Source organism: Lampris incognitus, chromosome 19 (assembly GCF_029633865.1).
Source record: "Lampris incognitus isolate fLamInc1 chromosome 19, fLamInc1.hap2, whole genome shotgun sequence".
Lineage (NCBI taxonomy): Eukaryota > Metazoa > Chordata > Actinopteri > Lampriformes > Lampridae > Lampris > Lampris incognitus.
In genome coordinates this window covers 27366251-27391831 of record NC_079229.1, presented here as the reverse complement: position 1 = coordinate 27391831, position 25581 = coordinate 27366251, and the positions used below count along the sequence as shown (strand labels likewise).

At 44.9% G+C, this 25581-nt stretch overlaps 3 protein-coding genes across 7 annotated transcripts in view; 1 reads left to right on the top strand and 2 right to left on the bottom strand.

Moving 5' to 3' along the window:
• Positions 1 to 2508: 2508 nt before the first annotated feature.
• zmp:0000000634 (uncharacterized) lies at positions 2509 to 6526 on the bottom strand. Of its 2 annotated transcripts, XM_056299594.1 has the most exons (4): positions 6483 to 6526; positions 3850 to 4571; positions 3238 to 3355; positions 2509 to 3149 (listed from the first exon to the last, which is right to left on the bottom strand). In XM_056299594.1, exons 1-4 carry the CDS (start codon positions 6486 to 6488, stop codon positions 2730 to 2732), a joined length of 1266 nt encoding a protein of 421 aa, XP_056155569.1. In that variant the 5' UTR covers positions 6489 to 6526; the 3' UTR covers positions 2509 to 2729. The 2 variants fall into 2 exon arrangements, with proteins under 2 accessions (XP_056155569.1, XP_056155568.1); XM_056299593.1 differs by lacking the exon at positions 6483 to 6526 and having other exon boundaries at positions 3850 to 4617.
• Positions 6527 to 6949: 423 nt separating this feature from the next.
• On the top strand, positions 6950 to 15123 carry nsun6 (NOP2/Sun RNA methyltransferase 6). 3 transcript variants are annotated; one of them, XM_056299592.1, is made up of 11 exons: positions 6950 to 7033; positions 7243 to 7398; positions 7557 to 7654; positions 7936 to 8042; positions 8344 to 8497; positions 8914 to 8995; positions 9393 to 9512; positions 9887 to 10031; positions 12906 to 13051; positions 14079 to 14204; positions 14313 to 15123. In XM_056299592.1, exons 1-11 carry the CDS (start codon positions 6959 to 6961, stop codon positions 14508 to 14510), a joined length of 1407 nt encoding a protein of 468 aa, XP_056155567.1. In that variant the 5' UTR covers positions 6950 to 6958; the 3' UTR covers positions 14511 to 15123. The 3 variants fall into 3 exon arrangements, with proteins under 3 accessions (XP_056155567.1, XP_056155564.1, XP_056155565.1); XM_056299589.1 differs by having other exon boundaries at positions 6959 to 7033; positions 7560 to 7654; XM_056299590.1 differs by having other exon boundaries at positions 6959 to 7033; positions 7936 to 8000.
• Positions 15124 to 15973: 850 nt separating this feature from the next.
• The window catches only part of cacnb2a (calcium channel, voltage-dependent, beta 2a), a 53280-nt gene continuing 43672 nt past the window's right edge, over positions 15974 to 25581 (bottom strand). For both annotated transcript variants that reach the window (XM_056299043.1, XM_056299042.1), the window contains exons 10-13: positions 24893 to 25044; positions 21860 to 21955; positions 21061 to 21243; positions 15974 to 18877 (exon numbers count right to left, since the gene is read on the bottom strand). In XM_056299043.1, the coding sequence (XP_056155018.1) occupies positions 18089 to 18877; positions 21061 to 21243; positions 21860 to 21955; positions 24893 to 25044 (1220 nt within the window). In that variant the 3' untranslated portion in view covers positions 15974 to 18088. The remainder of the gene's footprint in view (positions 18878 to 21060; positions 21244 to 21859; positions 21956 to 24892; positions 25045 to 25581) is intronic.

Below are 25581 nucleotides of genomic sequence, written 5' to 3'. Positions count from 1 at the left end.
AGCTCGAACCAGTCTGGCCACGCTCCTCTGACCTCTGGCATCAACAAGGCATTTTCGCCCACAGAACTGCCGCTCACTGGATATTTTCTCTTTTTCGGACCATTCTCTGTAAACCCTAGAGATGGTTGTGCGTGAAAATCCCAGTAGATCAGCAGTTTCTGAAATACTCAGACCAGCCCGTCTGGCACCAACAACCATGCCACGTTCAAAGTCACTTAAATCACCTTTCTTCCCCATTCTGATGCTCGGTTTGAACTGCAGCAGATTGTCTTGACCATGTCTACGTGCCTAAATGCATTGAGTTGCTGCCATGTGATTGGCTGATTAGAAATTTGCGTTAACAAGCAGTTGGACAGGTGTGCCTAATAAAGTGGCCGGTGAGTGTATATTGGTACTAATGAGCTGAAACGTTATGACTACCTGCCATCCAAAGACGTGCATGTTAGGGTTAATACTCCTTCCTGTCTGTGCCCCCGACCAAGAAAATGGACAGAAGAACTGGAGTTGGTCCCTGGGCACTGCAGCTGCCCACTGCTTCTATACAATAGGATGGGTTAAATGCAGAGAACAAATTCATTGTAAGAATATAATGACAAAATCAGTGGCCTAATATGCTGTTGGTCCTCCGTGTACCACCAAAACAACGCTGACCGGTAGAGGCGTGGACTCTTCAAGACCCCTGAAGGTGTCCTGTGGTATCTGGCACCAAAACATTAGCAGATCATCTTTCAAGTCCTGTAAGTTGCGAGGTGGAGCCACTACGGATCGGACTTGTCGGTCCAGCACATCCCACAAATGCTCAATCGGATTGAGATCTGGAAAATTTGGAGGCCAGGGCAACACCTTGAACTCTTGTCATGTTCCTCAAACTATTCCTGAACAATTTTTGCAGCGATGCAGGACACATTATCCTGCAGAAAGAGGCCACTACCATCAGGGAATACCATTGCTATGAAGGGGTGTATCTGGTCTGCAAAGATGTTTATGTAGGTGGCACGTGTCAAATCGACGTCCACATGAATGGCCGGACCCAGGGTTTTCCAGCAGAACATGCCCAGAGCACCACACTGCCTCCACAAGCGTGTCTTTCAACGGTGCATCCTGGTGCTATCACTTCCCCAGGTTAACAGTACACACATGCACGGCCAACCACGTGATCTAAACGAAAATGGGGTTCATCGGACAAGGCGACCTTCTTCCACTGCTCCAAGGTCCAGTTCTGACGCTTATGTGACCATTGTAGGCACTTTTGACAGAGGGCAAGGGTCATTATGGACACTCTTCCTGGTCTGTGGCTATGGAGCCCCATATGCAGCACAGTGCGATGCACTGTGTTGTGACAAATTCCTCCCATAACCATCGTTAAAATTTCCTGTGACTTGTGCAACAGTAGACCTTCTGTTGGTTCGGACCAGATGGGATAGCCTTCGTTGCCCTCGCACATCGATGAACCCTGGGCATCCAACACCCTGTTGCCGGTTTGTCCCTCCTCGGATCACTGTTGGTAGGTACTCACCAATGCTGACCGGGAGCACCCCAAAAACCTTGCTATTTCTGACCATAACAAAGGCCATAACAATTTGGCAATTTGGAATTAGTTGTTCGCTTACCATCTAACATACCCAGACCTTGACATTTGTCCTTGTTTTGAGATGATCAATGTTATTTGGTACACTTGTGAGTGTTCATAATGTTTTGGCTCATCAGTGCAGCTGCAAAAAGATGATGGGGTATTAATACTCAACTTCAGCACTGTGCTTTCTCATAACTGAAGCTTGAGACTTTTGCACTCTGTAATGAAAACTCTCTTAAGGTTTTTATACCTTTGTCAGTTCTGACAGCAGCACTTTGATTTTTTACCTTGTTTTAATTTTTTTTAACTTTTTAGTAAATTGTAGATTCATGAATCCAATGATGTGACTCAGTTCTTGTGAGAACTAATTTAAAATAAAGTTACAATAATGCTCTTGATGAGGCCAATTTTTACAGCTGTGAAAGTGTTTTGTTTGAGGACCATATTTTCCAAGTATTTAGAAAGGACAAAAGACTTGCTTGCACAACTCCGTTTGCACAATAGTCACACGGAAGTACTGATTTAGAGTTGACGTTCTTGTACTCGTACCACAAGACCATTTTTGTAACCTACAGTGTTTATAAAGGGGTTTGTTGCTGCATTTGCTCTAGTTTAATTTGCCCCACTGTTCTGTGAGGTTTTGAAGGAGTTTTTTTGTTGAACAACACTGTACTTGCTGTTGAGAGTATACATGATGGCGAAGAGCTTTTTTTTATGTCAATGGATGTTGGTGCTAGTTTTTAAGACTAAATATTTTCAAACAAAAAGGCCAGCGTTGCATTATTTTTTTACAAGTGTTCTGAAACTGAACAATGGGGATGCAAGAAGAAAATAAGTCATTCTTAAAGAGAAACTTTTTACTTAAAAAAACTGTACATGTATAAGGGGTGATTTGCCCCACATGAATTTGAATTCTATATGAATACTGTCCCGTAACAGCAAAGATCCACAGCAACCAACCACGCACCATGAAAGTTCATGTGTGTTCATGCGGGTGTTCGTTCCTACTCGGTACACCAGCTGATTTTATTAATTAGCAGACCTTCAAGCCAAGAGGCGAGGAATTATTTGGTAAAATTTGCCGGTGTTGTGTTTGGTTGGAAAGAAAAGTCACATACACACAGCTCTCCTTGGGAGATTGCTTAGTTCACGTGCTTCACAATAAGGCGAGGATAGAATTGCGGATGGCTTGGACATCTTCATTCAGTTGGCCTTCATCGGGTTGATCTCCCTCTTCATCTTCACCTTGTGGTGGAGCGACATTCCACTCAGACAAAAACTGTTCTTTGTTGAGCTCACACAGGTTGTGGAGCACACAGCAGGCGGCAACAATGTCAGGCATAATCTTTAGGTCGACGTCATTCTGCTTCATGAGACATCTCCATCGTCCTTTCAACCGTCCAAAGGCGTCCTCAACAACCATCCAAGCAGAGCTCAGCCTGATATTGAACTTTTGCTGGTCTTCAGTCAGTTGTTGCTGCTTTGAGTAACCATTAACTAACCATCTCTTCAGTGAATAGGCAGGATCGCTAATCAGGTGTACGGGTATTTCCACATTGTTCACAAATCTGGACTTCTGTGAGATAACACATGAAACTGACTTAGGAGGCATGTTGAACAACATTTAATGCAACCTGCAAGTCGGTAAAATACATAAATATTACCTCTCTGGGAAAAAGGTAGCCATCTTGTAGGACTTCTGCTACTCGGTAGAGATCTGAGCTTGCCAGAACTTGCACGTCGTGTGTGCCGCCAGGACAACCAGCATTAATGTCTGTAAAGCTAAAGACATACACAATAAAATGTATACGCCATACATATATTGTATATATTGTATTGCATATATTGTTAATGCTATTGTAAACTAGTAATAACACACGTTAGTCCCTAGATAACGGGTCTGACCCTTTAGCCGAGCGGTTAGTGACGTCGCCTTGTGGTGCAGTACATCTCGTATCGAATCCCGCACCGGGCAAGAAAATAACCGGTTACACTATTGACTGTATACGCTATATTGTATACGTTTATGGATGTGCGAGGACATGCAGGTGGGCTGGAGTGACAGGAAGATGCAGAGGACAGGAAGAAATGGAAGCGGATGACCCACTGTGGCGACCCCTGACGAAAGTAAAGTAGTGGTAGATAAATTGTACGCTAATTCCAGATGGTATGGTCAGACGAATCACGTGTGTCCTCAAAAGGTCAAATATTCATAACATTGAATTTCAGACATGAATTTATCATTATTATTACAGCAAACCGCCCCATCCACCTACCAGTAGTTGTGGTCAACAACAGCCTGCAGGATAATGGAGTGCCATCCCTTTGTGTTGCAATAGTCCGCGGGGTTGTCGCGGGGAGGGATGACGGGTATGTGGGTGCCATCCAGGACCCCGCCACACTGCGGATACCCACGCTGCTCGAACCCGGCGATGGTGTCGTCCAGATGCTGGCCGGCGGGCAGCGAGACGAACCTCCGGTAGAGGTTGCGCAGGATCGCTGCGGTCACCTCACGGACGAGGATGCAGACGGTGGAGATGCCCACCCCGAACAGAGACGCGATGGTGCGGTACTCGCACGCCGTGGCGAACCACCACAGCGCCACGGCCAGCCTGCGGCGCGGCTCGATGGGCTCGCGGTAGTTGGTGGTCTGCTTTTTGAGGGAGGGCTCGAGCTCCGTGACCAGAAGCTCAAACGTCCGTCGCGACATACGGAAGAGACAAAGCCACTGCTCGTCCCCGAAGTTTTCCAGCACCGAGGACCAAAACACCCGGCCGTGTCTGCTCTCCCGGAGCCTGATGTGCCGGTCGATGGACGAGCCCAGCAGCCCGCCGATGTTCCCCATCAGCGCCACCAGCGCGTTCCGCCGGCGGAGGTACAGGCGACGCCGCCGCATCCTTGCCGCCAAATACTCCTCCCTGCTCCGTCGCAGTATGGCCGAGGAATGGAGCTGATGCAACAGCATCAGCAAATAAAGCAACTGCGTGTTGTGCAAACACTGGCAATACATGAAAAATAGTAAAACAGTGAAATAATCCTGTCCACCCGCCATTTTTTTCAAGTTTAATGTAAACAAGAGGTGACCTCACGGAAGTGATCGTGGCACGGGAAGTTGTGTGTTCGCCTGAGACATTTTCTCGGAAACCACGTGGTTAGACGGAGGCGGCCGAACCGTCGCAGGGTTTGCGACGCCACTTAACCCCCATCCTCGAACAGAAACGCGGAAGCTGTAATGATTTGTGTTATTGTGAGAACGTTAGACTTCTGTGAATGAACTGCACGACATTTTCAAATCGTGTTAAAAAATAAGAAATGGCAGGCCTCGCCAGCCATGTGGTTTCCAAGAGAATGTCTACGCAGATGCTCTATTCGGGGCCCCATTTATAATAGAGGAGGGTTTACCGACTCTCGGGCTGCGTTCAAATAGGGTTGTTTTTTTTGTGTTTTTTTTTTTGCTTAGCAAGGGGCCTGAACAGTGAAGTGACTCGGAAGTAAGTCTTCTTTTGCATAGGGTGCACCGGACCATGTCCAACCCATCCTTTACGTAAGGAGAGTGAGAAGGTACATTGATAACGTCACAGTGTGGCGGACACTAGGGGCTATGCCTCTCACTCAGCAGGACTATGAGCTGGGGGCGTGGTTTACGTTCCCAGGCTCGCCGGGGCAGGGTTGTTCCTGCTGCAGTTGGTTTTTGGAGTTGAGGAATAAACATCAAACTCGTCTTGGTCTCATGTGTTTTTCCTCATTCCTGCCACAACAGCTGCTTATTACGCATTTTCCATATAATGCAATAACTTGCTAATATGCTTATATGTTTTGAAATGTCAACGTTGTGTGAAACCTGTAGGTACGACGGCGTATTAGGGCCATTGTAGGTAAAAAAAAAAAAAAACGGAGCCGGGGGGGGGCAATATTAAAAAAAAAACTAGTAGATTTACGAGAAAAACCCGCAAATTTACGACAAAAACTTGTACAATCTTACACAAATTTAACAACAAAAACTACTCATTTTGGCTGCTCCCGTTAGGGGTCGCCACATAAGGTCATCCGTTTCCATTTCTTCCTGTCCTCGGCAAACACCAGCCACCTGAATGTCCTCTCTCACCACATCCATAAACCTCCTCTTTGGCCTTCCCCCTTTCCTCTTCCCTGGCAGCTCCATATTCAGCATCCTTCTCCCAATACACCCAGCGTCTCTCCTCCACACATGTCCAAGCCATCTCAATCTTGCCTCTCTCGCTTTGTCTCCAAACCATCCAACCCAAACTGTCCCTAATATACTCGCCCCCAATCCTGTCCTTCTTTGACACTCCCAACTATTTTCATATAATCATACTAATAAGAATTCATGTCGATAAATATGAATGGACAAGGGGGTGAGCGTGGCAACCATTCGCAATATGACAACCATTTCATTTCACTTTTGTGACTTGTAGCCTATATTCCTTTTTTCATTTCAGTTCCAGTCTTGGTAATGAAGTGAACTGTTTCACCGGGTTGTCCATGTATTTCACGCAACGCGGTAGGGACGCACGCAGCGCCCTACGTAGCCAATCTTCGGAACGCTGTAGTTTCACCGCGGCAGACTGACGTCATTAACCTGCGCCGTCGCATGATTATGCCTCAAGTGTAAAAGTGCAGTGAAAGGATTCTTTTAGCATCGCGGCTGGCTTTTCCTAAATCCCTTGTCATGAATTCTCACTCACACCTTTCCTTGACCCCATGACGTTTTCCACCGAGGTCAAGGAAAAGTGGTTAGGAAAGGACACAGGACGTATTTTCATTTTATTTTTTTACTATTCTACCGCAGGGTCGGGCTCTGAACTTAAAAAAATATCAGCATTATTTGTAAGTACTATTTCGTATCATAGTTGTTCGCCGCCTTTTTTTGAAAGAAGATCACAAGTACCTGCATATTTTGGAACTGCCGAGTTCAAGTTTAACTGCCTTCGCTGTTGCCCAAATTCTCATACTATGCTGTCAGAATTTTATCACGGGATTCAATAGGGACAGCAAACAAATTGGATTAAAATCTACAATGTCAGTGTCGCAAGTATGTAAATACTGATGACGTATACGGAAGTATCAGCTCGACGCTACGAAGCGTGTACTAAACGTGAGTACCACGGTCATTAGTACTAGTTAATAATAAGTGAATATCAAGGTAACTAAACGTTAAACTTTCTTCGATTTATATGTTAACTACTGCTAAAAAGAGGGGATGTCGGTGATAGAGGCTGTCAAAATTAGCCTTTGGCATTAATGAATAATGATACATTATATTGTCTCCTTCAGAATACGTATATTAAGCAAATGTTAAATTTTAATCACTGATTGGTTAATGGTACCACCAGACAGCTAGACATCGTCTTAAGAATTGAAGAAATGCCCATTTTTGCACAAATTTCTCTGAAGCCAGAAGTCCATAATTACTTGAAGGATGTTTTCTTAAACAAGGAGGTGGGTAGCCTACACCACACACCAGTATTTACACATGCCATTCTTGTGTGTGTGTGTGTGTGTGTGTGTGTGTGTGTGTGTGTGTGTACGTTCATAAGGTTTGCCAACATTTTTTTTTTGCAGCTAGCAAATCACACCACATCCCTTGCGTACTTCCACCTTTACATTTTACCTCAACACGCTCTCATTTCACCTTGTTTTGTTTTCAGATATTGGCTGCATCGGGGCTTAAGGAGGCAGAATGCCGGTTTCAGAGGCTGCTCATGTGCCTGTCTCACCCACCGGCATACACATGCGTGCGGGTCAGTACTCACCTAGCTCCCCTGGAAGAGATAAGACAAAAGCTCAAGGAAGAGCTGAAAAAGGTGAGTCTTTGATTTAAAAAAGAAAAAGAAGCAAAAAATGTGTTGGTGTATATGTTTGTGCGTACATGTTGTACATATGTTTGTGCAAAGCAGGTAATTGGTCCCAAGTTTTTAATTTTCTCAAGACTATAAAGAAAAATGTCTGATTTTCGTTGCAGCAGCAAATATATGGCCCTTCAACAGATGAGGCTGCCGTCAAGATCCTTCCTCACCCGTGCATTCCAGATGTGCTGCTCCTTCCTGTCATTGGTCCGAGGTATGCAAGGAATTCTTGCAAAATGTCAGCCAAACCTGAGTCTTATTTAAAGAGCTCGCTGACTGACCCAAATCACTGGGATTGGTCTTTTCACTGGGCTGGAATCATTTTGGGCCAAAACAATGTGTACCATTTCATGGAATGACCACAGAAATAGAAGTTTGGCTTGACTTTCAACAAAAGTTAGGGCTGAACAACTCAGTCAAATATCAGCAAACAAACGGCACAATGAGAAACATGATATAGTGATGATTTGCTGTGTGTTTGACTGCCCCTTTCAGATCTGTGAGCCAGCTCAGCTCTGAGGTGGTTGTGGGCGCCCAGTGTGGCAGTGCTGTCTTGAGAGGTGCGCATGTATTTGCTCCGGGGATCCTTGCCACACCAAAGTGTAAGAAACGGAGATATTTATCAGTGAAAAAAGTAAAACCAGTGTCATTCAAACCATATGAATATGTTGTTATTATTATTATTCTTTTCTTATTTTCAAAGATGCTTTGTTAGTGGACATTTTAAGCAGTGCTTTGCTGAGCTCCAGTCACCGCACGCGTTTTTTTTTTTTTTTTTTTTTTGGTCATCTATGATCACGGTGACAGATTTCCTTTTACAAAGTGTCACAGATTCTCATAAAGAGATTAGCAGTCAGGATGGGGTTGTCGGATTCAAAATCTCTGTGATGTGTGTCTTCTCAGTCATGAAGTCTGGAGATGTGGTGTCTGTGTTCTCCGATTTGGAGGGCAAGTGCACACGAGGAGCCAAGTTCTTCCAGGGACAGAGAGTTTTTCTGGGAAATGGGGTTGCAGAAATGGATCGCTCCACCATCTTCTGCTCAGACAAACCTGTCAGGTAGGTAGTCTTTGATTGCCATTTCAAGAATTGATCTTTTCCATTAGCCCACCATAGTCACCGAACAAAGCAATCATCATTATAAATGCACAGCCAGGCGGATAATCATTCATGTGCTTTGACCCTATGTGAACCAGGGTCGAACTGTTGGCCACTGAAACTATGTTGATATTTAGTTAAGTTCAAGGGAGGTCCTAGCCTCTGTTTATTACTTTCTCTTGGAGCAAAATGCTGAAGCTCAATCTGTCTTAAAAGTGGCACAAATGGCTGATTTAGCTCTCTTGGTCTCTTTCTTGTAAAGTGGATGGATGTGGTCCCTGGCTTAGAGTAAAAATAATCATGCTGTATGTATTTTGGTGAACTGGGGCTGGAAAATCCCAACAGCAGTTAAACAAAGTACACCTCTTCTTGTCCAGCGGTCTTGGTATCCGAATGGTAGAATCACTTTACCAAAGTCCCTCTTTTGATGGAGTTCTGCCCAGTCTGGCATTCTTACAGGTATTTCCCCTTACGTCCTTCATTGTTGTTTTCTCGACACTTGAAGCACACATGTAGATCATTTCTTATCTCATTCCAAGTGGTCTCATAACTTTTAAGTGACTCATATTGACCCCTGTGCGATACACTTTTAGATATTAATGTCTGCAGTAGCATTTGTAACTTCAGAGTTTGTCTAAATAGTTCCCAGATTGTTTCACTTTACCTTGAAAAAGAAACTCACATAGATAAGTTTTTTCTGTTATCTATTTTGATTAATATATTAGCCTCTCTACAATAGTTTATTGATAAGGCTTAGATGAAGATAATGTCCTGTGGCTGTTACTGAGACTTGTTTAGTGAAGTTTTGTGCGGCAGTTAATATATTAATTTAAATAAAGTATCTCCGATTCTGTAGAACCTTCCCTCTGTGGTTGTGGGTCACGTGCTGGGGCCCCGCCCTGGAGAGCGGATTCTGGACATGTGTGCCGCTCCTGGCGGGAAGACCTGCCACATCGCTGCCCTCATGGGGGATCAGGTACGACTCTCAAAGGGCTCATAAACAAACAGTCAGCCGTCCAACATCAGGAGGAGGTTTGGGGGTTCATGGGAAACACCAAGGCTCCGTTCCTTTTTTTTTTAGCTGTCTATTTCTGGCCCACGCAATCAGTGTACTCCATGAGGGAGTGGGCTTGCACCCTATTAGTCATGCTAGTAAGGTCAACTGCATTTAATCAGTGATTGTGTTTCATTCAACTTGAAAAAAAACCTGGCGTGGACAAAGAATAAATAAAAGATAATCATTATGGACTTCTGTTGTGTTTTACTGCCAACTGAACAGATGTTGTAGCTGTTCTCGTTCACTCATGTGTTTGATGCTTTTTTTTTCTTCCTTCTTTCTGTCATTTGCAGGGTGAGGTTGTTGCCCTGGACCGGGTCCGAAATAAGCTTGAGAGAATTCGTCAGAATGCCCAGATGTTGAATCTGCACTGCATCAAAGCCTATTGCTTTAACAGTACCCAGGCTGTGGGCAGCGATCCCGCCCAGCAAACCGAAGGTAGGAAAGTGTCAGTGTGAACACCACGTTGGCTCTTTGTCTGTTTACTATGGATCATAAACCTAGGACACAGACAATAGGCTGCATCCTTCTCTCTCATAGTGTGTAAAACTATTTGTATAGGAACTTTTGAACTAAGGTTCCAAAGTGCTTCACAGTAGTATAAAAACAAAAGCAGCCCAACAAATAAAACAAACAAATTTAAGTACAAAAGTATATGGCAGGCTGTATTCTCATTTATTCATTTTAAGGCAATAGTCACTAAAAATTAGACTCTAGTACTTATTTTTTAAAAACTATTCGCTGTTGTAAAGTCACTCAATACTAAAAATTAGATATTAGTTCTATTAGAATAAAGCCCTAGTTACTAATTTGATTATGACTGGTCACTTTTCTCTTTTACTAGTAACAATTCAATAAACACTAGTTCTTCTATTTTAGTTACAAATACCTAATTTAAAGGCACTTGTCACTTATATTCTTACTAGGAAAATACCAAGCTGCTTATCAGTTGAACCTGATGAGGCGTCACATATTAAATATTAATTTTTCATTAACGACTAGTCACTATTTAAATAGCACTATTTGTTAATCCAATTCAACTAGTCATTATGTATTAGTTGCTAGTAACTATTCCTCAGTGATTAGTTCCTGTTGTGATTTTCACTTATCACAGATACTAGTTTTTATTCAGTATTGACAAGTAGCATTTTAATGACATCTAGTTTCTATTCCAAATAAAGATATCAAAATAATGTTTTTCTTGACATCTATTTTTAACACGAGTGAATTAATATGACTTGTCACAACTGGCTGTTGATATCAAAATGTCAAATTTGACTGGTCAAAATGAAAAAGTTGATAGTGTCATATTGAACAGCAGCTAGTCACTTGAAAAACTACTAGGCCTTATTCAAAAGCAACTAGTAACAGTGGGACATTCACTAGTAATTACTAGAATAGCAAGAAACATTAATAGTTACGAGTGACTAAGGGCGTCCGGGTAGTGTAGCGGTCTAATCTGTTGCCTACCAACACAGGGATCTCCGGTTCGAATCCCCGTGTTACCTCTGGCTTGGTCGGGCGTCTCTACAGACACAATTGGCCGTGTCTGTGGGAGGAAAGCCGAATGTGGGTATGTGTCCTGGCTGCTGCACTAGCGCCTCCTCTGGTCGGTTGGGGCGCCTGTTCGGGGGGAGGGGGAACTGGGGGGAATAGCGTGATCCTCCCACGTGCTACGTCCCCCTGGTGAAACTCCTCACTGTCAGGTGAAAAGAAGCGGCTCCACATGTATCAGAGGAGACATGTGGTAGTCTGCAGCCCTCCCTGGATCAGCAGTGGGGGTGGAGCAGCGACCGGGACGGCTCAGAAGAGTGGGGTAATTGGCCAGATACAATTGGGGGAAAAAGGGGGGAAAATAGTTATTCGTGACTAATATATAATTACTAGTAGAATTGTGTTTGAGATGAGTAAAAATCTACTTTTAGACCCAGCATCTTTTTTTTTCTTTTTTTTAGCAACTAGTAACTTTAGGATAGTGACAAGTGAATAGCGACTAGTATTTAAAAAGTAAGTACTAGTATCTAATGTTTTGTGACTAGTGCCTAATCACCTCAGCCATCTTTTTTATGGTGGGTTGCATTTAGCTGGTAGACTATGGGCCGTTTAGAAGAAAGAGAGGGAAGAAGAAGAAAGCCATTTTTGTCGTTGTACAGGTTACAATGAAATTTGTTCTCTGCATTCAACCCATCCTATGGTATAGGAGCAGTGGGCAGCTGCAGCGCCCGGGGATCAACTCCAGTTCTTCTTTCCATTGCCTTGCTCAGGGGCACAGACAGGAGTATTAACCCTAACATGCATGTCTTTTTGATGGTGGGAGGAAAGCGGAGCATCCGGAGGAAATCCACGCAGAGACGGGGAAAACATGCAAACTCCACACAGGAAGGACCTGGGACGGCATGGGGTTCGAACCCAACGACCTTCTTGCTGTGAGGCGGTCGTGCTAACCACTGGGCCACCGTGCTGCCCCCACAGGCAGTAGTCTTCAAAAATTAAACACTCGTACTTATTCTTTTAAAAACTAGTTGCTATTGTGAAGTTACTAATTGCAAAAAAAGAAATTCTTAGAACAGTGACAAGGGTTTTTTAAGTAGTTGCAAGTAGCTAAAATAAGAAACTAGTGGACACAGTGTTGCCAGATTTGAATAGCCCAATCAAAAATCGCCTTTTTTTTACTGCTGTTTAGCAGAAGGTTTCTCTGTCCGTCCAGTGTATGTATGTAATAATAATTATGTTTATCAGTGCCATTTTTATCCGCCCAGTCAAATAAAAAGTAGCCCAATCTGGCTAGTAAAATAGGAAACTGACTTGTCAACGCAGTTAGTACTAGTGTCATTCTAACATACCTAGTATCTAATTCTTTGCAACTAGTGACTGTCAGAATAGTGACTAGTGTCTAAAAAACAAGTACTAGTGTTTAAATTTTAGCGACTAGTGCCTTAAAATGAATAAATGATAAAACAGCTTGCCATAAAAGGAAGACATTAAGAACAGTGTGAGACACTAAAACCAGAAAGATCAAGCTGAATGAAAAGCCAGAGGAACCACGATGGGTCTAAAGTCACCTATCCACCTGGATAGGTGTCTCATCACCAGCCAGTCAGACTAGCTTGGTCTAGTTAGAAAGGCACGAAGTGAGGAAGCCTCTTGGATGAGAGGCGAAACGTCTTCACGGATATATACCAAGTCCAGTTGCACTTGATTCAACTCCTTTGGATAACCATGACCTGGATGAATGAGAACGTTCATAGACACGTCTAAAGTCATTTTCTTCTGCAATGGTAATAGATACGTAACAGTCTCTGTATATTGCAGGACCTCCCTTTCTCCCTGAAAGTTTTGACCGGGTCTTGTTGGACGCCCCCTGTAGCGGCCTGGGACAGAGGCCCAACATGGCCAGCACCTGGAGCCTCAAAGAGATCCGCTCCTACCAGCCTCTGCAGCGCAAGTTATTTCACGCCGTACGTTTGAACAAGCACACAAATATACAAGCACGTTTATACACACTCCTTTCTGTGTAGCCCATCACTTACCATGGCCGTTTCTCTCTTTTCATTGACTTACCTGGGTCAGTAGATGGCAGTGTGGGACAGTCAGAGTGAGTCGCTCTTGGCTGCAGTGGTTTGAAAAGCTGAAATGGAAAATCCATCCAAAAACAGAATTTACAAGTGTTGCTGCTGTGACAGAGGAGAATTATGTTTGTACCAGACAATGTGAACGCGTCTTCAGTTAAATGTATTGGAGACACATTTTAAATCAGAAAACTATGGGATTGAAATTATGACTTGATAGAATAATTGATAATGTAAACTTTATCTTGACCTCTGTTATGGCATATACAAATTTAAAACTCCAGATACAAAGCCAGGTTAAAGTATTGAAAAACAAAAAAGAAATAAGCGTCTGCATGAGTAGACTTATCCAAAAGCCAGACTTGAGTGAACCTTGTGGGTGGCTTTCATAATCAAATGATGTTAATTACATATTACAACAAGTAGCATTTCAGCAGCAAATATATCAGTACACCTAGAAATGAAGCATGCCATTTTCATCATCAGAAAAGCAGCTCCTTAAAATGTTTGTCAAGGATATGTCAAGCGTCGATGCTCTTCATAGTTGTGTGTTCATGAATCAAGATTAAACTGCTGGAAGAAGGGCCCCTACCGCAAATAACAATTTTAAAATCTGTTTCAGGGTGGATTTTGGCATCAAGTGTAGCTAGCAGATGGATTATGACAGGGAGATTAGAGTCCCATGCAGAGCTCATCATTTATCCCAGCAACACGTAGTGCTCCGTCAAGTGTCCACCAGTATTTCCTCAAGGCTACGGAGAGAGGAGGAGTGCATCTTAAGTTTACACAAGGAAAAGTTTGTGTGTACTTGGACAATTTAAAATTCTAGTGATGCACAAAAGAAACAGTGGTTCTCTAAAATTGTGTGCAAGCATGTGTGTGCATATATGAAATATAATTTTCCATTTGATTGCAGGCAGTGAAGTTGTTGAAGAAAGGCGGGGTCTTGGTGTACAGCACGTGCACGGTCACTCTAGCAGAGAATGAGGAGCAGGTGGCCTGGGCCCTCCATACGTTTCCCTGCCTCACACTCCAGCCTCAGGTAAGGAAAGGGCGCTTTGGCCTCACAGACGGACCGACAAACGTGCCCATAAATAGAAAAACAAAAGACAGCCACAAAAGTATTGAGTATATTTTCACTCTTTCTCAGGAGCCTCACATCGGCGCCGAAGGCATGCTGGGAGCTGGCCTGTCACCTGAGCAGCTGCGGTGCCTCCAGAGATTCAGCCCTGAACTAAGCTGGGACCAAACGGGGTCAGAGGGCCCCGCCGAGCCGCCAACACCCCTACCATGCACGGCCAACTGGGACACTATTGGCTTTTTTATTGCCAAGTTCACAAAGAACTGAGCAGAGAGAGAGAGAATGTTTTTCTTTCGCTTATCGGTCAGCATAACGGGACCGTTGTCCGGCGGCGGCCCTTATAAGAGACTGGAGAGGAGGGAACCGAAAAGTGTTTGCAGCCTCATGCACGGCATGCTTAGACAAGCCAGTGTTGACAGACACTCGGTGCGCTGTTTACAACATCTGCCTCTCAGCAGCTGCTCTCTAAAACTGTGGGCCATATAGGGATGAGCTCTATAAACACTGAGGGCAGGAGAGAGGGGCAGGGAGGGATCTGAGGGCAAGAAACTTTTTTGAGGGGGGGGGGCAGGGGAGAGCGAGTGAATGAGTATCGGCGAATGCAGTGCTGCTAGTGTCACCATAACAACAGTGACGACATAGCTACCATGGCTACAGCGGATTTGCAGGCTCACAGACCATGGATCAGGAAGTAGTGTGCAGAAGGAGGTCATGGGAGGTATTAACAATTTATTCTTTATGTCCACCTCCTCCTCCTTTCTACATCGTAGGGATGTAGACAGGAGGAGGAGGTGGACGATGCCGGTGTGTTCCTGCTCTTTACGCTCCCTTAAACTGATGTCTTAAAATGACATTTTGTGACATTAAAGTTTCTACGATTAAAACGTACATTTTTTTTGTTTCGCTTTCTTCCCTGGCTTATGTGACGTGTGCTTACACTTTGGCCGTGTGTTATTGGAATATGGGTCTTTAAATGGAAATCTGATCAGTGGTAAGTCATTAAGCAATGGGTTGACTGGAAAATGATTTGTATACATGAGTTTTAGGTTTAAGGGGATTCAGATTCACGCACACAGGCTGAATGCATGATTCAAAGGACCTCTCTCAATTAACTTAACTCACCCACCACGTCAGGGAATACCATTAGCTCATTTATCAACCCGTCAACGTAACGAAAACATGAAAGTGACAGCACAGTGCATCCATTAGGAAACATCACTTGTCAAAGCATGCGTTTTTATATAGGGTCCTGTATCTTTACTGTTGAACTTGTTAAAGATTGCCTTGAGATCAAGCCTGCGAAAACATCACCGAGGTGGGTGGGTGGAAGTTGTACGCTAGTTTGGCAACTAGTGTCGACGGAAGTAATTACGGTCGATGGAAGTAATGTAGTGAAGGAAGAAGAGGCCCCTAATTTAGACCCGTCTGCTGGGTGTAGTCACTCATGTCACGTCACAACGGCTCGGGGGAGGCTGGCGGCTCCACCTCAGATTCTCAGCAGTCTCAGATGACTATTTATAGACATTGCAGTTTTCCTCATCTGTCTGGATCCTTACTTTGTGGACCAGACAACACCCAGTCCGGAATCCCAAGCATCGGATATCAGTCAATGCAGGCGCGCGCGCGCGCGCGCGCGCGCACACACACACACACACACACACACACACACACACACACACACACACACACAGATAGCTACAAATGAATGCAGACCGTTCGAAGTTCTTGTCCCCCCATATCAGTCTTTTGTTGCCAACTTTATTCTTTGTATTTATACATTATGTACATACACATGTACACTATTAAAAATTTGTAATGCTACCCTGGAAATAGCATAGAAATGGAGAGTTTAAGTCATAATTTCAATATTCAAGCAAAACCAAAAAAAAAAAAAACTAAATTGGGATGGGGTGGTAATGTAAACAGAAGGGCATAGTGAATGAACCCCACTATTTTACCAAAAAAATACTAAACCAAGACGCCCTTTGAGTCAGTTAAAGGGACGCTCCAACGCTGTTTATTCCCTACATTTTTTTGGTAGGTGCCTACCTAACGTTAAAATACGACCCAGAGACCCACGAACCCCCCCCCCCCCGAAGCGGACTGGTATGTTCTAGCTTCCTGGTTTGAAAAACGACCGCAAATGGGCGGGGCCCAAAGAAGCTGTCACTCAAACGCGGGGCGGAGCAGGGTACGTTATGGAGAAGTTGCGACGAACTAGCATTAGCAGGTTCGTGTATTGCTCAAAAACATTGTGGCTTATATTTAGCTTATATTGACGTGTCCACATCCAACGTATAACCCTCAAGACTGTTTGCAGAAATTACTTTCAAGTTAGCGAAGTCTGCTTGTGGGAGCAAGCTAACGGTTTCCCTCTGCCCGGGGACGCGGTTTCATAGTCTCCGCCCACTTCGCCTTGTAGGCGGAAGTAGCTGGAAAATCAACCGCGCTGCTCGTTGTAGTTCTTCCAATCAGAGGAGGGGGTCCCCACAAGTCTTCAGATTCAGATTCAGACAACTTTATTTATCCCAGAGGGGCAATTCTTTCTAGCCATCGCCGCTTCGGAGAGCCACGGAGACAGACAACATGGTTTAACACGTCACACTAAATGAGTTTCATGTTGTTTTGCGTTGGAGCCTCCCTTTTAAGATTTTGAGTATCATGCACTGATATCCCGACACATCCTTTAAAATGTCAAGTCCTACAAGGGCCTTCCTGACCCTTCATCAGGCATCACAATGCCAGGGTGGAGCACCATCACTAGACATTAAGCTTTTAAGCAGCCAACAGTCAAGGGAACGAGTTGAAATTGGCCAAAATTCAGTAGTGCTCAAATGGTAAAATAATGGCAAAGAATGCTATCTTCGTTAAGTGATAAAACGTTGGAATGGTTTCTGTAGGTTTTGCAAAATGTTTGGTTTTTTTTCCCTCTTAAATTTGCAGTGATGCCCTAACTGACATTCTTCGTAAAAGTCAATAGAAATAAAACACGAAGTCATTAGAAAACAGGTTGAACTTGATAAAAGACGAGTCTTCGTGGAGTGTGGTACGACACGTACGTTGCGATGGCATATCAAATTCTTTTCATTTGACACCAATGTGAATCAGTTAAAAGTGCAGAACAGAGGGTGCGTCAGTGTAAGAAAATGCTTCTGGACCCATATAAATAGAACAGTACTGCATGTTAGACAGGAAGTTATTTTAGAAATATTTTGTCTTGTAAGGCAAGACTAAGGTGCACCTCAAAGGAGGCATCAGTATATGAGGATCAAATGTTTAAAACCATTGATGCAGTATTAAAAAAAAAACCTAAGCAACAAAAGATGAACATAAAATTAAACCAAAGATATCTGCTGATATCAAACTAACTTGGTTAGTCAACTCTAGCAGTCAACCCTAGCAGTAGTCTGAAGGAACAAATTATTCAAGTTGTAGCAAGCAAAAAAAAAAAAAAAAACCCCAATAAAAAAAAATAAAAATTCTAATCACAGAAAGCACAGCTCAGGACAGAAAAAAATTCTGCTTTGTGTCATGCTTTATCGAACACAGGTTTTAAAATATGCATATTTAAGAATATTCATGCATATCCACACATAAACGACAACGTCTATGCATAGATACACACATACATATATCTATTTATATTTAAATTCATATTTTTATAATTAAATTGCTGCCATTGCTAAGGATGCAACAGCCTTAACAAAGGAAGCATACGTAAATTGGTATTAGGGGTATCAGGGTATATAGCAGCACGATGGGAGAACAAGATGGTCTTCATGTGGAAGTGGAGTGAGTCCAAACATCACTGACAGAGGTGCAGAGAGAGGAGAAGGCTTTGGTGCTCACTGTTGGATGTACGAGTCCCTGGCCCAGTCCCCCCCAGTGTCGCCCCTCTTTTTGGAGGCCACCTCCACCTCTCGGTCCCGGTCCCTGTCCCGGTCGTAGTAGTGGTGGTGATGGTCGCGGGCCGGCCGGTGGTGGTGGTGGGAGCGCTGCTTGTTGCGCTCATTGTGGTCCTGCTCGCGCTCCTTGGAGCGATGGTGTCCCGGAACGTGACCGGCCTCGTCGGCCCCGCCCCTGTGGTGGTGGTGGTGGTGATGGTGGTTGTGTTCCCGATGGGGGGGCAGAGGCTCATAACGCTGCTGATGTTGGAGGTGCCCCTCTTCGAGGCCCTCCACCTCCACCTCCTCTTCCTCTTCCTCCTCTTCCTCCCGGTGGAGGAGTTGAGTGTGTGGCTCGTTATAGGCCGAGTCCCTGCTTTCCCGGCTCTCTCGGCTCTCAGGGGTCTCTGAGTCCAGAGTCTCCTGCCGAGAGAGGCCCCTGGCACGACTGCTGTGATGGTGATGGTGGTGGTGGTGGTTGTGGTGCTCAGTCCGGGTGGAGGAGGAGCGGTGGTGGATGTGCTGGGGTCTTCTGGATGACTCCGTTCTCAGGGTCCTCTCTTCCTCATTGTCCTCACCCTCGCCCTCTTCTTCTTCCTCCTCCTCCTCCTCCTCCTCCCCCTCGGCATCGGCCTGGTCTTGGCTGTACTGGTGCTGGTGCTTGTGATGGTGTTTGTGGTGGTGGTGGTCCTCCCTGGAACCCTTCCTCTCAGTCTCTGCCTTGTCCCCTCTCTGTTCTGTCCCGCTGCCCTGAGGTTAGCCAAAACACGCCGGTTAGTAGAGTTTTATACAAACCAACAACGTGCACTGTGAGCACACACAAACATCACAACACCACATGCTGATTAAAAACCTTAAGACCACACCCTTAGGCTCTCCAAACCAAACCACAACACGAACACACACACTGCACTCTGAGGTTGACTATCAACCCTCCACTGAAGGCTGGCTGGGGTCCTGGAGAGTGAAATTTCTCTGATATAAGTTCATGTTCATTTTAAACTTCAGATGGGGATTGTTAATGTTATGGACCCTATTTATTTCTGCTATTCATGCACACAGCTGGGTGTAAATGCAAACCATATGGCATGGTTGCACTCGCCAGACAGACTGCCCAGGGGTGAAAAACAATCTCCACAGCCACTAGCCAAAGGTATCCTGAAGGTTGCCATTTACTGAGACTCACTAAACACTAGCACAATCTACTCCTACCATGGTCACGAAGCCTCTGTAGTAATGTCCACAGCAGCTGCAAACACAAAACTGTCCTGTGGTTTCTGTTGCCTCCAAGATATTAAATAATCCCCTACTCATTCAAAAAAATGCACTGTCTTGTTTGAGCTGTTTTTTTTAATGAAAATCGATTTCCCACCCGCTCCTCTTCTTTGCATTATTGTGCATTAAAAGCACAATGCAGACAAAAGATAACGCATATAAAATACCAGGTGATAATGCTAAGGGCGTGGTTGTTCATACCGCGTTGTTCATTATACACATAACGAATCTCGATTCAGATCGCATGTTAAATCAAATCCAGGGGTATATAAGGTTATTATGGCTTTGTCAACACTTCAGGTGGAAGTGGACCAAATCTGATTTTTTTTGGCCTACATGTAAAACAGGTCTGTTTCTCTCAGAGCAGTCTGAACACAAAAAAATGATATTTTCAAATCAGACTTGGGCCACCTCCACATGTGGTCCTAGATCAGATGCAGCATATCTGATATGTGGCCATGCGGGGAGAATATGCCAGACCAGAATTCTTTTTTTTTTTTTTTTTACATTTCCAGGCACAGACCACTGGTTTCATCAGTGTGGACAGCTGCTCACTTAAAACAAATGGTGGACAAGAACGGCGATGGGACACAGCGGAGAGACGGATAAATTTAGAATCTGAACCCTTAACACAAACAATTGCACCGCTATTTCATCGATTTCCATAATGGGCTGTCCCCCAAATATTATGTTTTGTGTTGTTGTTCACATGCTTGCTGGTCCTCTCAGCGCAAAGTTGTGTTCACACCGGTGTCAGATGATGGGTCACTTACAAACACGAAGGTGAACAGTCAAAGCAAAAAGGTTGGATCCAAGCAAAAAAAAAAAAAATCAGAATTGAGCATTAAAGCTTGTTAATGTGAACACCAGGACCCGGGCTGACTCCACATGGAAACTGGCATCCGGAAGCCTCTCACTCACCACACTGACAATTACTGGTCAAGCTCACTCATCCTCATCCTCCTCCTCCGGGTTATCAGGCAGCTCCTCATTCTCAGTCTTACATTTCCCATTGTGAGAGCGATGGATAGAGATGGGGCAGAGAGAAGGGATGATGCAGTATTTGGACATTTTTGAAATGTCAGATTAGCTGAAATGACCCAGTCTGACTGATTGTATGACATGAATAAAGACCTTGAAATGTAATGACAGAATTAAGATACACAGCAAAACTCATTTAGTTTTGATTTAGTTGATTGATTTAGTACTGTTATGTGTTAGTGTTATACCCCCTCCTGCAAACAACATTTAACACTAGTCTAGCAACCTAAACCATTTAAAACACACTCATTTTTGTGAGGCAAGACAACTAAAGGTGTGTAGTTAAGCATCGTTGAGCCATCAATCCACCCCCCCCCCCAAGCACACACACACATGCACACAGTCATCTACTGTTGCACTTTCTAGCACAGTTTGGCTTGTGGTCCTTAACTGCTCTATCTCAAAGACCCCTTCTTTCTATCCGCCTGGCACTCTCCGTACATCATTTTGTCAAGCCCGGTTTTGTTGTGTTTTGCTAATGGGGCTACAGTCGGGCGACTGCGGCACAGGCTGTTCATCTCCAGTGAACCTCTGCAAGCATCCCTGTCCGCTCCATGCCCTCGCTCAGCCTTTTGGAGCGGACCTACATTGGCCCTGAGCTTGGTGAGCACTTGTACCTGCATGTTGGAGACCGGGGCCGGGCTGGAGGGCAGGGCGGCCGTGGCCAGCTTAGCCAGCAGAGGGTTGGGGGGGTTGCAGCTGGTAGGGTGAGTGCTTTTCCAGTAGGCCTCCAGATAATCGGCCATATGCTCGCAGGCGTCCTCCAGCTGGTTCTCATCGAGGATGATGTCAAACATCTCCTAAGAGAAGGAGGGGTGCAGAAGAAAAAAACAGTTAAGAGAAAAAAGGGGGACAACAGGACAAAACAGATCCATTACAGTTGTTATGGACCACATTCATGTTATGTGTGGGCTTTTTGTTTTTGAGTAAAAGCTGTGTAACAAGAAAGCCTAATTTACAGTACTATCAGAAACAAGGGATGGAGCGACCTGGAGGATTGTTTGAGAAATAACTTTGCCGCTAATTCCAACTGGGAAACTGAGTCATTTATCGCATGAGGCTACATTTAACAGCCAAATTTAGAAACAACTGGATTAATTAACTGACTAACAGCGCTACGTATTAATTCTGAGAAAATATTCACAGAGAAATTGGCTTGTTTTAAACTAAATCCCAACAGATTAAGACTGCGGTTATAATGAAATCTAGCCTGAATGTGCTTGGTTCATAGTCTGAATCTGAAGTAAAACAGGGAATACAATGTTTTCAGGTGTCTGACTGGAAGACATGCATATAACTGAATCCCAGGGCCACGCTACCTCTAACTGGCACAGTTTAACTCCTATTTGAGTTTACTTTCATACTAGATTCACATTAGCCGTGACCTCCGCCCCACTGTCCATTGAAGGTACTCACAGGGGGGCACTGGGCCAGCTTGTCAGCCGCCACCATCTGGACATTGAGGTGTTTAGCCTGAGACTTCCCTCTGGACTTGATGAGCCTCTGCAGGACCTGAGGACACACGATGGGAGAGGAAGGCGTCAAGGTCACGACCCATTCAGCGCTACTAACACATCAACCGAGAGCAACTCAGAAATACCCCACAGCACTACACCATGAGCAGCTCCACCGCAAAATGGTTTAAAAGAAGAGGATTTCTTTTTGGGCACTCGTCACCTTCACTTTGACAGGAAGGCAGAGCATGTCAGGAAACTAGTGCAGAGAGAGAGAGAGAGAGAGAGAGAGAGAGAGAGAGAGAGAGAGAGAGAGAGAGAGAGAGAGAGAGAGAGAGAGAGAGAGACAGAGAGAGACAGAGAGAGAGAGGGAGAGCGAGAGAGACAGAGAGAGACAGAGAGACAGAGACAGAGAGAGAGAGAGACAGAGAGAGAGAGAGACAGAGAGAGACAGGAGGAGGGGAAGATATGAGAGATTTCCTGCTCACTTTAGGAAATCGGTTCCGGGACTTTTCAAGGACATTTTTCATGGCTTTTGCTTGGACATACATGAAAGCCGTTGCTCACGGAAGGTCATATTATTCAATATTAACTATCTCGACATGGACTGTGTAACTTGTATCTGGTCACTGAAGGATCCAAAGGTGACATCTCAGCTGCTAAAAATATGGATAAAAATATTATTCTCAGCTAAACATTATACTAGAAATATACATTTGAAAATACAGATTATAACCAAACTACACTTTTCCACAATGTCTCAAGGACATTCTATCAAGTTGGTCATTTTCCAGGTGTTTTCAGTGATTGGAAAACTAGCCCATAGATTTTCAGGTTTTCCAAGGTGCATGGCAACCCTGCATGAAACACATCCTGGGCCAGATAAATACCTTGCATACTACATGTAGCCCTGAGCAAACATGGTTTAACTGATGAGGCGTCCACAGCCATGTCGAACTTTTTTCCCCCCATCCATCCATTATCCAAGCCGCTTATCCTGAGTAGGGTCGCGGGATGCTGGGGCTTATCCCAGCAGTCATTGGGCGGCAGGTGAGGAGACACCCTGGACAGGCCACCAGTCCATCACAGGGCCAACACATTCACACCTAGGGACAATTTAGTACAGCCGATTCACCTGACCTACACGTCTTTGGACTGTGGGAGGGAACCGGAGCACCCGGAGGAAACCCACACAGACATGGGGAGAACATGCAAACTCCACACAGAGGACGACAGGGATGACCCCCAAGGTTGGACTACCCCAGGGTTCGAACCCAGGACCTTCTTGCTGTGAGGTGACTGCGCTAACCACTGTGCCACCACTGCATGCATCAGTATGACCCATATCCATCTCATCAGACTCATCAAACGTATGTTCTGCCTCCATATTTAGACCATGCTCACTCTCTCCATCACCATCTCTTCACATCCTTCTCTTCACAACCGCCTGATGCTTCAATATTAAAGCCTTCCTCCACATTTTCATCATATTCTGTACTTTCCCATTAATTTTCAACTCATCCTATTAGTTCTTGACCTTTTTTCTCTGCTAGTCTTCTCACATTGCTCTGCTAACTGTAAGCTCAATCCCCTTCCACTTGTTTTTTTTTCTTTTTCAATGACAAAAATGGGGTAGACTTTTAACGTTAATGATTTGTGTAATATTTTGACAAATTTGAGACCAATTTTCCAAACTGTTGTTTACGAGCGAAAAAACAAAGTTCAGAAAGTGAGAAGTCTAAATATTTCAGGGTGTTTGTTGTACAAAAGCTGTGTTTTTAATTTTCTGTTTTTCTATTTTAGAGTTGGAGGCCAACATTTGAGCGGCTCAACAGTTTGCAGAGAATTAGCGTTGGCTGTGCAGGAGATGACAGAGCGCTGTGTAAATGAGGGCAGAGGTGGAGTTTATTCCCACCCACACAGATTCAGGCTGACGGCACTTTGATTTCAAGGCTGGATGTAATGCCTCCTTGGCTTGTGCCCCCCCCCCCCGCTATTTTCTGTTACTCAAAATGCCTGCATTTTTTATTGATCGCTGAATCACGAGCCTTATTTACACATGGCTGAAGGTCAGAGCAGTGAATCAGCCCCCTCTTCCACACCGCACACTCGCCCTTTTTCAGACGAGACGAGCCGTCGAGTCTGACAGCCTCCATTTTAAACTGACGGCCAGGGAGCATCTCGGTCACAGAAAACCGAAATGAGCAGTGACAAGCCCCATCCACACACACCGGGGACCTCTGAACGCACTTTGGACACCCACGAACCACGACGGTTGACTACTACATCTACCCTCGTAGTCTAGAGACAAATTCCAAGGCGAGACCGAGTCTTTAGGGGAGCGAGTCCGAGTTGAGTCATAGACTTTAAGGTGACGAGTCCAACTCCAGACCAACAAGGTCAAAAGTTGTGCTAACACTGAAACCACAACAGTGCAACTCTGATTAAACACCATGACTGTAATTGTAGTTGTCTCATAATCAAAGTTGAGATTTCACACTTTGTAATGTCTGTTTGGGCATTTTTTCCCCTCCGCCTAGGAAAGAATGATTCAGATTCCACTTTTCCAATATTTCAGTGACATAAAGAATACAAAAAGAAACAAATTACATTACGCATTATTGATCCCATGAGAAGGTTGATTTTCACTTCAAAATAAGTAAATTAAACTCTGGTACTCGACCAGTCTTGAAACTTTATCACGACTCTGCACTGTACGAGACTGAGTCATGTCTGAGTCATTATGCTGTCAAGCCCACAACGGGAATGAGACCTTTCAAAATCCGGACCCGAGAGCGAATCCACACTCAACTGCAACCCTAGCTATATTCATAGGAGTAGCTCGAGGGAACGTTTAATCCCCACCATTTTCATCCTCCATTCTGTCATTCCTCCATGTCGGTGGGGAAAAACCCACGTGGAGCCAACACCAACTACACCTGTCCTGCCTGCGGGGTCAGATATGGGCTGGACCGTTTTCCTGTCTGGAGTTTACCTTGGGAGAGGAGATCTTGACGTAGACGATGATGGGGGCCAGCGACGTCTTGCCCAGCTGGGACGGGTGGTTAATGGTGTCAGCGTCCAGCACCACCAGCTGTAACGTTCGAGCCAGCTCAAAGATCCGCTCAATCTCGCTCTGGACTTCCGCTGGATGGAAACAAAGAAGAAAGATGATGGCAGTGGTGGATGAGGAGGGGGAGGAGATGAGGGGGGGTGTCAATGTTTTGTTTTGTTTTTTAATTTCCCCCCCTATTCTCCCCAGTTGTATCCGGCCAATTACCCCACTCTTCCGAGCCGTCCCGGTCACTGCTCCAACCCCTCTGCCGATCCGGGGAGGGCTGCAGACTACCACATGCCTCCTCCGATACATGTGGAGTCACCAGCCGCTTCTTTTCACCTGACAGTGACGAGTTTCACCAGGGGGACGTAGCGCGTGGGAGGATCACACTATTCCCCCCAGTTCCCCCTCCCCCCTGAACAGGCACCCCGACCAACCCGACCAGAGGAGGCGCTAGTGCAGCGACCAGGACTCATGCCCACATCCGGCTTCCCACCCGCAGACACAGCCAATTGTGTCTGTAGGGACGCCCGACCAAGCCGGAGGTAACACAGGGATTCGAACCGGGGAGCCCCATGTTGGTAGGCAACGGAACAGACCGCCACGCCACCCGGACGCTGAAATTA

Bases quoted from the DNA above. Each gene is read 5' to 3' on its own strand.
- zmp:0000000634 (XM_056299593.1), bottom strand. From the start codon at position 4,583: ATGTATTGCCAGTGTTTGCACAACACGCAGTTGCTTTATTTGCTGATG. The intron at 3,356-3,849 runs GTAGGTGGATGG...GTATGTCTTTAG, and splicing joins GTTGTTGACCACAACTACTG to CTTTACAGACATTAATGCTG. The intron at 3,150-3,237 runs GTAATATTTATG...GTTATCTCACAG, and splicing joins GCTACCTTTTTCCCAGAGAG to AAGTCCAGATTTGTGAACAA.
- nsun6 (XM_056299592.1), top strand. From the start codon at position 6,959: ATGCCCATTTTTGCACAAATTTCTCTGAAGCCAGAAGTCCATAATTAC. The intron at 7,655-7,935 runs GTATGCAAGGAA...TGCCCCTTTCAG, and splicing joins CTTCCTGTCATTGGTCCGAG to ATCTGTGAGCCAGCTCAGCT. The intron at 8,498-8,913 runs GTAGGTAGTCTT...CTTCTTGTCCAG, and splicing joins TGCTCAGACAAACCTGTCAG to CGGTCTTGGTATCCGAATGG.